We start from the raw sequence: 14,006 nt of genomic DNA on the forward strand, positions 1-14,006 counted from the left end.
CGTCATGCTAGGTAGCCATGAATCAGCAACCATCTGTTGTTTTTTAATTTAAATTTATTTATATAAAATTATTTATTTATTTTAAAAGTTAAACTGTTAATTAAGGGAGTACTCTCCGTTAGCACTCTAATGTTAGTTTTCACTGATGTTCTTGAAAACATTTCTTTATGCTTCATTCTCTTTTGAAAAAAGACCCACCAGAGACAGTGATGATGAGGATGAAGATGAGCGGAAGGGAAGAGGATGCACTCTGCAGTATCAGCATGCCATGGTGCGAGTGCTCACACAATTTGTAGCTGAGGATTCCAGCCCCTGGGGTCAGCTGAGCTACCTGCTGGGCTCAGACTGGCAGTTCGACATTACAGACCTGGTGATGGATTTTATGAAACTGGAGGATCCTCACATTGCCAAGCTGCAGGACGGCAGGATTTTGATCGGACGGGAAGTAGGAATGACAGCGATGCAGGTACTGTGCTCTAGGCCACCACATTCTGCCATTCCCATAGAGAACCTGTGTGGGGGCATAAATCCAGTACAGTGCTCTGCCATCTTGGAACAGAGTAATTTCCCATTACATTCCTGTGACCTTCAGGAGTGTCACACACAGCGTTAACCCAGCGACAGTGGTCCAGGCTAGAGGTGATCTGAGGCATGTGGCATGGCCAGGAGCTGGAAGCCACAGAGTCCTCAGACATGTCCAGGAGAGGGAGCGTTTCCACGCTCAGTGAGAAGCTGGACCCCTTGCCCCACATGTTGCACGTTACCACCAGTCATCTGATGGGCACAATTTTGACTTTTTGAGACAGAGATCTTTAGATTGTGCCAAGTTTATTTTGATTTATTTAAATATTAATTTAGGAAAAAAACCTACACTCTGGTTAATAACCCTGAAAGTCATAAGTGGCCAATGCCATATCCTAGTTCTGCCCCAGCTGAATCCTTATGAAAGGCAATGCGTAAAGAGTGAATAAAGCTAATCTAGGCTGTAGGTATGAGATGAGGGAGGTGGAGAAGACAGTACATGCATGAACTAGCTATCCTTAGTTCCTTAAAGACAGGAGTATGGCCCTTAGTTTCATTAAAGGGAAGGCTATCCTCCTAGCTTGATGTTCCATCAGAAACACAAAAGAGAGAGAAATGAGAATTACCGAGCTAAGAAGTGAAGGACACATCCTAGACGTTGCTGACCTCCCTTTGAAATGGTTGGGAAGTAAGGCTGATGAGCTCATCCATACTGGGACACAGAATAACAGGGGAAGAAAGTTTTAAATCAACTCTTCTAGTAAATGATGCAAATAACAGACATAAGATAGTATAACACTCAGTATTGGATGCAACGTTCTCAGCCATAACCAATCTACTAAATGTTGTTCCAACCCTCCTAATGGAACCAGGCTGCCTTGTCAGTGTGCTCTGCCATTTCATTGCTATGCATAAGACTTTGGAGACAAGAAGGGATGATGACCTTAAGAAAGGTTATTTTAATTGATCAGCCTTTTCCTAAGTTGATTCTTTTGTGTTTCTCCAAAGGTTTTGTCTCCCCTGTCTGACTCCATCCTGGCAGAAAAGACAGTCACTGTGCTAGATGACAAAGTGACCATAACAGACCTTGGAGTCCAGCTGGTGGCTGGACTTTCGCTCTTTCTTCAGCCCAGTGCAGCAAGTAGTCGGGCTATTGTGGCTACAACTGTTGCCCAAGAGTTGCTTCATACTCCTAAGCAGGTAGTGTACACTTGCTGATGTTGCCTTTTGGGGTGGGGCAGTGTTTTACCAGTGTGAAGTACAGGTTCATATGTACACACACAGACACACATGGACACACAGACACACAGACACAGCTTCATATATAACTTCATAACAAGGTTAGAAGTTAGACGTTAAAGTACAGGTGTAGTGCATGTCTGTGTCAATCGCTTTCCTCTAGAGGTACTCTGGAACTGTCTTCTCATTTCTTCCCTTCAAATATGGACTTAGTCTGCAGTAAAACCTCTGACTACACTGAAGTTCCTGATATTTACATTTTTAATACCCTTTCTTTAAATGGTTCGACATCTGTTATTTTTGCAACACAAGCAGTCTTTGGACAGTGATCCCTGTTTGCCAACCGAGCATGCCCTTTGTTTTGCATGCCCCAGAGCACAGAGCTCTGTGTGTCACAACAATTTAATATTTTGAAGAACTGTAAAATAGAGGCAGAAGTTAGCCACATACTTGTCTTTTCCCTCCTGGAGTCACAGCAGACTGTCAGGCTCCTCTATCCTTTCATTTTTTAGATGGGTTTTGGGGGGCTCATCATTCAGTTCAGATGCTGATCTTACTGAATTTAAGCCAGCGAATTCCCATCTCTGTAAAGGGAATCTTTCAAGCAACATGTTTCAGGTCACAACCCACATGGAAGAGGGGAGAACATCACCAGATCAAGGCAAATGGTTGCTCTAGAACAGATTAAAAAAAAAAAAGGGTCAGTAGCAGTGGAACAATCTGTGTTCATTGCTCTTGCAGACAGTTGATCTGAAGAGTGGGAGTGGGGACCATGCAATTAAGTCTGTCCACAGCTACTCTTCTCACAGAAACTGTATTTCATCTCACATAGATATAGAGAGATCTCAAGTCAAGTTTTATGGCCCATTTTCATGATTTTTGCTACCTAATTTTCTGGAACATAAAAATAGTTTAGATTGGTTTATAACTTAGTGATGGGAAAATGTCCGGACTAGAAGGACTTGTTGCCCATCTGTTCCATTTACTGTGTCCTGTAAACGTAAGAATCTTATGTAATTAACCCATTTATACCCTTCTCCAGGGCTTAGAAACCATGTCTGACGTTGTCTTTGGACAAAGACTGTAAAAGCAAAAGCTAAAGCACACCTAACCCAATTCTGATCTGTAGGACGGAGCACCATCTGCCCTGCAGCATCATTGGAAGAATTGTGGCTTCGATTGCAGATAAAAGTGTTTGTGAATCTGGAAAGTTTGCACAGATATATGGTCAGCTTCTCAGATTTATAGACGTTTTGTCCTGAGTGTGTGATGATATTAAGATCAGGTAATGGCAGAGTATGACAGGGCACTTCGGTAGTGCATGGCATAATATCTCGTATTGTATTATGGTGTGGCAGTATGATATGATGTGTCATTATCTATCACTACGATTGGCAAGTTTTGAAGTAATAAAAAAGAGTAAGAAAGTGTAAAGGTGGTTTGTTTTGAAATTATTTTTCCAAGCATCTGTGTTATGGAACAATTTTAGTGGAATCTTTTGTTTAAGCTGATTTTCTTTTGTGAGGCAATTTCAGTTTCCACAAAGCAGCACATTTCTGATACAGAAGTGACAGGGCATGTCAGGCTGTGGTTGTGAGCAATGCCCTCTGCTCCTGGTTCTGCTGGGCAGTGTGGGGGCTGCTGTCCCTGCTGTCCTCCTGGGCCTACAGAGAGCACTGCGGCATCATGTGCACTTGAAGATACCAACTGTAAAGCAGGAGGCAAGAGAAAATCAAGCACCTTTTTCTCAGTAAAAGAAGTTTAAAATCTGTTCTTTCTTCTCCAGATGGAATCTGGAGAAAAGAAAAACAGGATCTAGACTCTATTAGAAGGCAGTGGGAAACCTTCTCTGCACCAGGATCTGGAATGCCCAAGGAAATGTAGTGGTCAGTAGTGGTCTTGAATTAGTCAGGGTTTCCACTCCCATGTCCGTGCCTTCTGTCCCGGCTTCCTGCATGCGTAGAGCAGCATGTTCCTGTGGGATCCCGCTTCAGCCTCTGCCTCTTCTGCCAGCATCTCCAGCCTGGAGCCTGCCCATCCCCGTTGCCTCTGCTTGTCTTCCCACCACCTCTTCTTCACCAGGAGCAGGAGAAGCATCCTGGCCGCTTCTCAACTAGAGCCTTTGCTGGGAGCATCACTCCTCACTTCAGGGAGTTCGTGAGGGTCAGTTCATGCTCAAGCACTGTGAGTGTTTGTGGGCCTGATCCTGGTCATGCCAGCTCCGTGTGGGTCCTGAACACAGTCCCTGGTTACTGAGGCACGTTGGCAGTTGGGGGGCTGGGCTAATTACACATGCTGTGCAATTCCCTCCCTACCTTACTGTAAGCCGCTCGTTTGTTCTCAGGCCTATATCTCACTCAGCCTATGGACAGGCCTTGCCCAAGGAAGGGCAGTTGAAAAGGGACCTAAGGGACTTGGCATTCGTATCACCAAAAAATAAGATGGGAATAGATTTCACACTAGAAAATACATTGGAGGAAATAGTCTTGGCATGGGAGTGGCCTGTAGAGTGTCATGTCTTCCCCTTTCATTTGCAGCTTGAATGAAGGATGTAACATTTAAGTCACTTGCCCTTAGAAGAATTAATGCAAATGCAGGAGTGCTTGTGTCTAAATTTTGCAAGAAGTGACTCATCATTTTGAGTGTATCAGCTGAGATCCTTACTGAGCTGGAATTTCAGAAGGCAAGCGCTGAGGGTTTTCAGAAAATCAAGCCGTTTCGAAAGAGAGTTTTTTTCAAGAGGACAGTCCAGAACTAAGCATATACTTGAATGTTGCAAGGATGTAATTATTTGTGTCTTTTCCTCTTAAACAAGTTTATAAAAAGGCCAAAATAATTCATGCAAACGTATTGATGCAACTGGAAGACAAAATAAAAGTTAAGATAGCCAAAGATTTTTTCTCAGGAACGCTTGTGTATGTCTCGGCATTGTTATATGGAAAAAACAGTCAGCGTGTTCTTAGTCAAGTGTTTTCCTTGGCTCTGCTTTAGCACCTCCGGTAGCCAAGCTTCAACATCGACTAGCAAATGTCCTTGGGTAATTGGTGCTCTGGCAGGCATAGAATTGTCCCTCACAGATTGAGTAGTACATCTGTAGAGTACAATGGAAGAGATAAAGCTTTCTACAGATTGTGCTATTACAGATCCTTCAATATCATAGGAATGAATTTAGTATTTTTGCTGTGACTTTCTTTCAATGAATATAATGACTCCGTTAGTTTCTGGATTGTAATGACCACACCACATCTGCAGAAGCAGCACAAAGCAGACAAGACACAAGTTCTGAGAAGCTGGCAGTTTCTCCAAATACTTAGCAAGCTAAAGAAGATAAATGATGTTTTTTTATCTTAGATGCCTTAAGTTAAGTTGGGCAACTGATTACCTGAGGTGACACAGTGACCTTGAGTTATGCTGAGCCCATACTTCCTTTTTTTTTTTTTTAGTCAATGGGGAGTACGTTGACACTGAAAAAGGGATCAGTATTTTAGATTCCTAAAAATAAATGCAGGTTGACCAACATTTAAATATCAAAGTTAGAATGTCTTCTGAAAATTTGGAAACTATAGCGTTGAGCCGTCTATTTCTAGTGGCCACCTGCTCAGGCAGGAAAGCTGTTTCATTTGGCTGGCTGATGGTTGTTAAAATCAACAGGGCCATCTCAAAAGGCTTCTCCAAGATATAAATAAAAGAAAACCTACAATGTTTAAGTGTTTTCTGATCTGAGTGATCATCAAGGACTCTAAATTTCAGCTGGCTCTGCAGGGAAACTGACAGTCATATCATATCATAGCTTTTTCATCACTGTAGGGTGGTCTAGTGAACTGAAGTGGGAGAGTGAAGAAAGGAAGAAGAAAGCCTTTAATAAACAGCTGTGTTAATGTATCTCTCAGTGCTGCTGGAAAACTGCAGACATTTTCTTAGAGAAAGAGAGCAATATCAGCACTTTCTAAAGGCCAAGTTCTCTTTCCCTTGTGTAGCTCCTGTGGACAGCATTGAGTAGACCCAGACCATCCGTAACCTCAGGGAGTGTCCTCCAAGGTACCCAGTCTCCCTCTGGTGGGAGCTGGGGGTGCTCAGCACCACCTGAACCAGGGGACAGACTAGAGCTACTTGTGCGTCCCTTGTGCATTGACATGATCCTGTCCTGTTTGAGCTTGTGCCCTTCCTGCAAACTAGTTCTGAGGGCTCACTGATGTCTCACAGTTAAGTAACAGGTAGTAGGAGTACTTTTATGGTGTGGATTCATTGCTCCATTCTGGCAGTATAAATTACACCTAAATTGTGTTTATATTTTCTTTAAACTGACAGAGTAATGTAAGGGCTCACGAGTATGACAAAGGAATTGAGCAGCACGGGAAAGGGAGAAAGGATGTATTGTTAGATAAAACTCTGAAGTCTTCCCTTGCAAATACAAGCGAATCCCCACTGGAAAGGAATGCCACATTAGCAGACTGGAAAAAAAGGAGAAAAGGAAATACACGGTAGGAGAATGCATGGTTTGAATTAAGATCTGAGTCTTGGCTGCCTTTTTATTTCCACATCATAACGATCAAGCCCACTTTTTACTACATAAGGCACAGGCTTAAAAGTAAATGCACATGTAATACTTTGATATTTCATGTGATAAAATTGCTAGGGAAACCCATTTCAGCATTCAAGTCCCCGGACAGAACAATCAGAGCTGGTCTAATAGAATCATAGAATTGTTTAGGTTGGAAAAGAAGCTGCTGAGAACAGTATTCCCTCGCCTTTGCTGGAGGGAGGGATGTATTTGTTTTCTGGAGCCATCCAGCCATCCATGTCTTTCCTTTGGTGTCCTGCCTCACCCCAGGACTACTGCAGCTGACCCCAGCAACTGAGGGCTTATTCACAAATACTTTTATTTGTACTTAAGTGAATGAAGACCTTTAAAAGGCCTCTTTATTCTGAGTGTGGAATAAAATTAAATCTACTGATCAGTCCTCACTGTGTTCCTAAGCAGCAGAATTCTCTAAAATGCCAACAGTCCTACACACTTTTCTCCCCTGTTCTTTGCTTGGAGAACACAGGATAGCATGCCCTGGTAGCAAGCTGACCGCAGCTTTTTTGAGGAAGTCTTGAAGGACACTTTGTGGTGCCACGGATGGGCTCAGTGGAATATCCCAGGACTTTCAAATCCTGTATGATGCTTTAGAGGGCAAAATAATTATCATTGTGGCTCCCAGAATTTCACTCGTTGAGTCCCAGCGCAGAGGGACTCGTCGGATCTCTGTACGATGGGCTTTCTACTGAGCTTCCAAACCAGCTCTGCTTCCAGCCAGTCAGGTTGCCATCTGGAGCATGAGCCTCCTTGTTTTATCTGGGTGGAACAGGCACGGCCAGCAAACAATAGTGTTTGTGGTGACTCCCGTGGCAGGGTATGCCGTGTTCCAGGTCAGGCAGTACAGAGTTCCTCGGGGACTCTTGGTTTCCATTAGTGCCATGTGCCTTCTGTACCCTGGTAATTTCCCCCTTGTTTTACCCACCTAAACATAACAAGTGGGTAACAAGGGAGATAAAACTACTTAAAGCAAAATGCAAGTTTACCCAAGAAGATTTATCAAGTGGCATCTTTGGACTGATAAGCAGCCATGTAATACAAGGCCAGAGAGGTGGCGGAACTGCAGCAGATCAAGAACTGGCCAGCTTGCTGAAGGTGCGCACGGAATGGAGGAGGAGAACAACAAAGGCACAAGGGAAAATGTAGGCAAAATGTGTCTTGATAAAGTTTTTTATGTGCTTAAGGAAAGCATTATATTTAATAATCAACAGTGGTTGTGGAGAACAGTTTCTTCATCTCATCTGGCCTGGATTGTGCTGTCGTTAATGTGATGTAATGTACATTATCTGACTCGCTGCACATCATCGCAGTCACTGTACAAATCACCCTGCTCTCTGAGAGAGGTTGTGGTTCACGTGTTCTGGGAGTGCAGCTGAGTGTGTGTGTGTGTGCACGTGCATGTGCATATGTGACAGAGGGAGGAAAAGTGGAGGAAAAAAAGACTGGATGGCCAGGTAATCCCTCAAACTGTTTGTTTATGCTTGATAATTAATGACTAGGGGCAGCAATTTTGCAGGTAAGAAGGCTCCAATCCATCTTCATCTGCTGATAGTAATTGGAGGACCTTGTCAGAGATTTGGAGGGGATTTATTGATGCAGTACATAAGATTTGCAGAAACAGCTCTTTGAAGGACATGGTAGTAAATCATTTCTTTTTTCTTTCTTTTTTTCTTTTCAGCTTTTCAGAATTTATAATCACTTGGGAAATTCACTTCCTTCCCCTGCCTTCAGCTTTCCTTTAATGATGTGAATGAGAGGAGATGATCTCTTGCCAAATAGAATATTTGGGCTGATCCAATAAACTTTGGCAGGATCTGAAATTCTGTCCCTCTCTCATTTGTTTTCTTTCCCTTTTAATTAATGTTGTCTCTAGTATAAGCATGACAATGTTGTGTTGTGTCTTGTCATGAAAAAATTGGTTCAGTGAAAAAGGGGTCTCTTGGAAATAAAAAATGTCAATGCTGGTTGAAAATAATGGCTAAACTATTGTACACCTTTGTTATCCCTAGTAAATCACATGTGTGCTTGCAAATTTCAGCTGATGCCATTTCTTTTTTTTCTCTATCTCTGCATCATAAAACCAGGAATGCAGAATAGTGCAGAAACAATGTAAAGAGTAAAAGTTGTTTTGAAGTTGCTTACATTTTTGTCGAGTTCTAGCCATTTGGTCTGAATTTTTCTGTGCTGGCTACCTCTGAACCTGAGAGGTGCCTGAGGGCCATTAAAGCGGAAAGGTGGCAGGGTAAGGAAACCAAACAGATGTGGATATTTTGAAGAAGAAAAGAAGAATATACACCTCCTCGTATGTGTTCCTCTCCCGTGCCTGGACAGAGACCCCCGATCCCTCAGAGGTGCCGTTCTACCACCAGTAAAACCCAGTTGTGTAGTGAGGGCCACGGTGGGATCTGGGGCTCTGCCACGCTAGGCACGCTATGTTTGGCTGTTGAGGAATGCTGGTTGCCTTTAGTAATGTCAATCCTTGTGCAGAGATGTGGAGCTGTGGAATTGCCCCCTGTAGCTGCAGGAGCCTCCTCGTTCCCAGCCGTCACCATACGAACTGTGCCACGCTTGTTCTCTCATCCTGCTCCCAGAAGAGAGCACCACCGGCAGATGACAGCAAGCCTGTTGCGACAGAAGTTTGAAATTATGCTGGTGGTTTTTCCTTCCGTAGGTTGGTGAAAAGTAGGTGTATCTTGCACACCTCCCTGATGGTACATGAGGCTGTGCTCTTGTTTTAGGGGGAAGGAAGGCAACAGGGTGTTGAAATGCCAGAGGAGATTCGTCTTTTTCTCTCTGTACATACCCATTTAAAAAAAAAAAAAAAATCCTTTACTTTCCCATGACTAGGTTTGCTTTACTGTAGGTTTCTATGATATAAATTTAATCCGTGCCCTGTGACTTTATGTTTCTGTCTGTTCAGCCATTTCAGGGTTGTTTCTCTGATGAAAGATCAGCTGTTTTAATTTCCTTAGCAGTTCACCCTTCCCCACTTCTCTCCATTTCAGCTGTTTGAAGTGCATTTGTATCACCAAGAACTTTGCCTTCTTTCCTGTGGTGCCACAACTTATTTTTCTTCCTTCAGTCCCTGAAGAACTTGCTGATAGCACTTTGGAAATCAAATATTTAGTATAGTCCAACCTTCTGCACAGCTAAGTGCCCCTTACTGCTTACATTGAAAAGCTTTAAATTTAACTAGAAGGGTAGCAATTCCCTTTGTTTATAACCATAGCGTAACAAATTGTAGCCAATTGAGAACTATATTAGGTTGTAAATTTGTATTATGACTGCATGTTAACAGGGTGGCAATGCTTCTCCCCGATGGTGATTTTCAGCCCGGTTGTTCTGATGTACCCAAGTGTAAAGTTATTAGGGCCATCTGCGGTGTAAGTCTGGGAAGAAAAAAACTTCAGTTTTCTGTGAAGTTGCACTCCGGCAACCTGCCTGCATGTCTGCCAGCTAAACAGGCAAGGCATAGAGCAAATGGAAAAATAAAGAAATCTCCTGCAAAGCAAGCTACTGAGATGTGGAGGGGTAAATATCTCTATCATCTGGATGGGATTTCAAATGCCAAAGAGCTGACCTCTAGCTTTGTGTTTGCTTCTAATGATGACTTCTAACGGTGCTACCTGCAGAGAACAAAGACAGTCCAATTAAATCCAGGCCATCTGCATTTTATCACAGAGATCATACCAGCATCTCCGTCCTCCTCTCCTTGACACAGAAATGTGGTGAACTTTTTAATTATTTCAAGGATAAAGTGTGTTTTACTTAAAACAAACCCATCTCCAGCAAAATGGCAATTGTTCTATGAGTCTTTTTCTTTCAAGTGACTCTTCTGCTCCAGTCATTTCCAAGATATTTGGTAGCTCCTTATTCCTGCTAAGATGTTTATGCCTTGCTTAATTTGACAGCTCCCTGTGACACCTGTGCATTGGGAACATGAAGAAAATAAGTGTTCTGTCAAGTGCCTCTAGTAATTTTTTCTGGTTTGTCTCTTTCAGCTTTTGAATGAGAGAAATTACTTTCTTTATACATCATGTAAATTGTAGGTTGTAAATGGGTACTTTGGTGTTATGGACAACTCGTATCAAGTGTTTTGTATGTTCTTCTGCAGAACATTTGCAGGAAGGCTAACAGTGGAACCTTTAGTCAAAAATGTGAGCATTTTCCTGCCCCATCAGTTGAAGCTTGGTTTGCCTTAAATGCAGTGCAGAGCCATTGGCTTCCGTCTCCTCCAGCTGCCGTTCAGAGCTGAGAGGTGGATGAGCTGCTGTGGGTTAAGCTGCTTTATTTAAGTCCCTGTCTTTAACCATGACCCTCTCTTTGCAGGAAGCTGTGGTAAGCACCTGGATCCAGTTCAGTGACAGCTCTGTTACTCCGCTGGACATTTATGACTCTAAGGACTTCTCCCTTTCTGCTGTGTCATTAGACGAAGCTGTTGTCTCGATCCACCAGAACGCTGCCTTAGAATGGCCGGTTGTGGCAGCAGAAGGTGAAGGTCAGGGCACGTTAATCAAGGTGGACATGATGATTTCTGAGGCCTGCCAGAAGTCCAAAAGGAAAAGTGTCCTGGCTGTGGGGAATGGCAACATCAAAGTCAAGTTTGGTCAGAATGATGCAGACTCTGATACAGGTGGAGATTATGATGCTGATGAGATTGAAAACCATGCTAGTGACCGGCGGCACAAAGTGTCGGACCAGGACCGGTATGGCCAGGATGGACGATATTATGGTAGCTCAGCAGAGCGAGAGGAAGGCGCCATCAGGAAAGTCAGCACCACAGCAAAATCCATAATAAAAAATAAAGTCATTAAAAACAATAGGCTGGATGGTGGCAAACTCTCGGACGACAGCCAGCTGCAGAACATTCCTATAGACTTCACCAACTTCCCTGCTCAAGTAGACCTACCAAAAGGCAATGCGGGCATGGAGGAAAATGACCTGGTGCAGACACCGAGGGGCCTTAGCGATCTGGAGATCGGGATGTATGCTCTGCTAGGGGTCTTCTGCCTGGCAATTCTAGTCTTCCTAATAAACTGTGCCACATTTGCACTGAAGTACCGTCACAAGCAGGTTCTGGTGGAAGGACAGGCTACCATGACCCATTCCCATGACTGGGTCTGGCTGGGAAACGAAGCGGAACTGCTGGAGAACACAGCAGATGCATCACCCCAGCAGGATGAGCACACAACTATTATTGACCGAGGCTCGGGCAGTGAGGAGAGCAACCAGCTCCTCAATGGCAGTGCTCAGAAGAACATTCAGAGCCAGGTTCATAGGTGTGCTGACTCAGGGGGCAAGCTGGGAAAGGAACAGAAAACTGAACCTTTACATTCGCCGACATCCAAACGGAAGCGGGTAAAATTCACCACGTTCACTACCATCCCACCCGACGACGGTTGTCCTACTGTCAACTCAATCCTAAGTAGCAATGATGATGACATTAAGTGGGTGTGCCAGGATATGGACCTGGGGGACTCCAAAGAGATACGAAACTACATGGAGAAGTTCAAAGAAAAAGTGTAACTCCTTGCTGGTTTTTTTGGGTTTAACCACACCTTGATGCCTTCAGTTCTACAGTATATATTGGGACAGAAGAAGGGGAGGGGAAGGAATCACCCGGAGAAATGATAAGGCAGTTTTTGTAATCAGGGAAAGAAATTTGCCAAACTGTCCATGGTTTGTTTTTGGTTTTCACTTTGTTTTTCTGCTACTCATGGATTTAGGAATGGAATATAAATAGCAGAAAGGAGCAAGGAAATGGTATGACCAGTAATGATGAACTGGGCAAGATGAGTTTGTGAAAATTGTTTTATGGGTCATACAAATAATAATGATAGTAATATTTCAAAGTACCAAAAATATTTGTAAAAAGAAAAGATAGAATATAAAAGCATGAAAAGAATAAGCAAGAGACAAACAATAACTTGTCTGTATTTCTAAGGAAACATCACAATTACGGACATATGACCCACAAGGAGACTTTTTAGATTGTTACTCAAGCTGTTTCTTTTTATTCTTTCATTTGAAGTGAAGATGTGTCTTCGGCATTACATATGAAGGAGTAAGAAATTACCTGGGTTTTTTATTTTTACTTTTCTGTTTGTCTTGTGAGTTGAAACGGAATAGTTTTCCCTCTCATATTTTTCTTTTGAAAGCAGGAGAATTCTAAATTCACTAAGTTCACAGTGGACCAAGAATATTTTGTTTCTAAGTTGGCTATAAATAATCTCCTGTCATTTGAAGAATTCAGGGGATAAGTACTGACTAATAGTTTCCATGTGGTATCTCTTCAGAAAGCCCAAGCCTCCATTGTTTCACCCTAGCTAGAAATACGTTCTGTTTGGAAGAAGTATTCATTTTACTTTCAGGTTTGATTTGTTTATTTAGTTGTTTGTTTTAAATTTCCACAACCAAAGTTCCCATGTTTCACCAAGGGAAGAAGGTGCTGTTTTCTGTTAGCTTTTAGAAGTAACAGCTGATGGGAATGCCCCACTGGTGCATTCTGAATGTACCTGGAACCGAGAGCATCGCAGGCCAAATATGTACAGCCTGGATTTGGGGATTTTTTTGCCAAGTCCATGAATTCATACTTTCGTGCTGTGATTTTCTGTTTATTCTAATGTCACCAGCTCTCATCAAGTTCTGAAAGTGAGAAGAATGGACAGAAAGACTGATTGTCCCCAAAATTTTATTTCCTGCTACTGGGAAAGCTGGCCTCTGGACAGCCTGTTGGAAGGGAGGGAAATATTGCTGAAGCAAGATCAGGAAATATCTGGAGCTATTTTATGGATTATTTTTTTTGGCCATTGGACCAGCTAAGACTGAAAAATTTAGGCTAGATTGTGAAGCTGAGATTTTGAATAAACAAATACAAAACAAGTAATAAATCTGAAGCAAATAAAAAATACTGTCATAGATTTGTTGTGTAAACTGTCTTGACTCAGTGCCAGTTTACACGAGTGGAGGACATGGATCAAAATCTATACAATGAGGAAACCACTGTCATCCAAAACCTTTTGTAACTAAAAGGAAGATGGTATATCCAGCCCTTTGGGAATCAGTATTATGTCCTGACTGTTAGCCAGAAGCACTTGCATTGTCCTGTCTTTACCATGTATTTCTTCTTCTTTTTTTTTTTTTTTTATTACTAAACTCAGTAGTTTGGTTTTTTTTTACTTGGACAAAATCAATCCTGCCACCCAGTAACATAGATGGACGTTTTAACAAGATATGCCTAGTATGCATTGTAGACTGAAAGAATGTAATATTTATTTATACATGTTATACAAATTGTAATTAAAATGCTTTAAATGGCTTGACAAATTAACCTCTCTTTTCTGAGGGGAGGGGTCTCCTTCTGTCATTGCAGTGTTGCAGTACTGCGCCCACTGCCTAACAGCAGACACAAAATGTAAGCCACTTTCAGAAGAGAGAACAGAGATGTATGAAAGTTTTTCGCTGCTCTGACCCTTCTTTCGTGAAATGCTTCCCCTTCCCACCCAACACGTGGTGATGATGATGGATGGCAGAAGACAGCAGTCAGGCACAGTTCAGGGCAGTGTCACTATTCATCTTGTTCACCCTCATGCCCACCATCAGCATGAACAACTCCAGGACTCTTGCTTCTGATGTGTGCAACTTTCAAGCAGCCCAGTCATAATTA

The 14,006-nt window shown here is 42.6% G+C and overlaps 1 protein-coding gene across 1 annotated transcript in view; it reads left to right on the top strand.

Annotated features, from left to right (window-relative positions):
- The window catches only part of TMEM132C (transmembrane protein 132C), a 221,273-nt gene extending 207,621 nt beyond the window's left edge, over positions 1–13,652 (top strand). The window contains exons 7-9 of the mRNA XM_040611372.1: positions 193–466; positions 1,531–1,722; positions 10,670–13,652. Coding sequence (XP_040467306.1) covers positions 193–466; positions 1,531–1,722; positions 10,670–11,866 — 1,663 coding nt within the window. The 3' untranslated portion in view covers positions 11,867–13,652. The remainder of the gene's footprint in view (positions 1–192; positions 467–1,530; positions 1,723–10,669) is intronic.
- The last annotated feature ends 354 nt before the right edge of the window (positions 13,653–14,006 follow it).

Source organism: Falco naumanni, chromosome 1 (genome assembly GCF_017639655.2).
Source record: "Falco naumanni isolate bFalNau1 chromosome 1, bFalNau1.pat, whole genome shotgun sequence".
Classification (NCBI taxonomy): Eukaryota; Metazoa; Chordata; class Aves; order Falconiformes; family Falconidae; genus Falco; species Falco naumanni.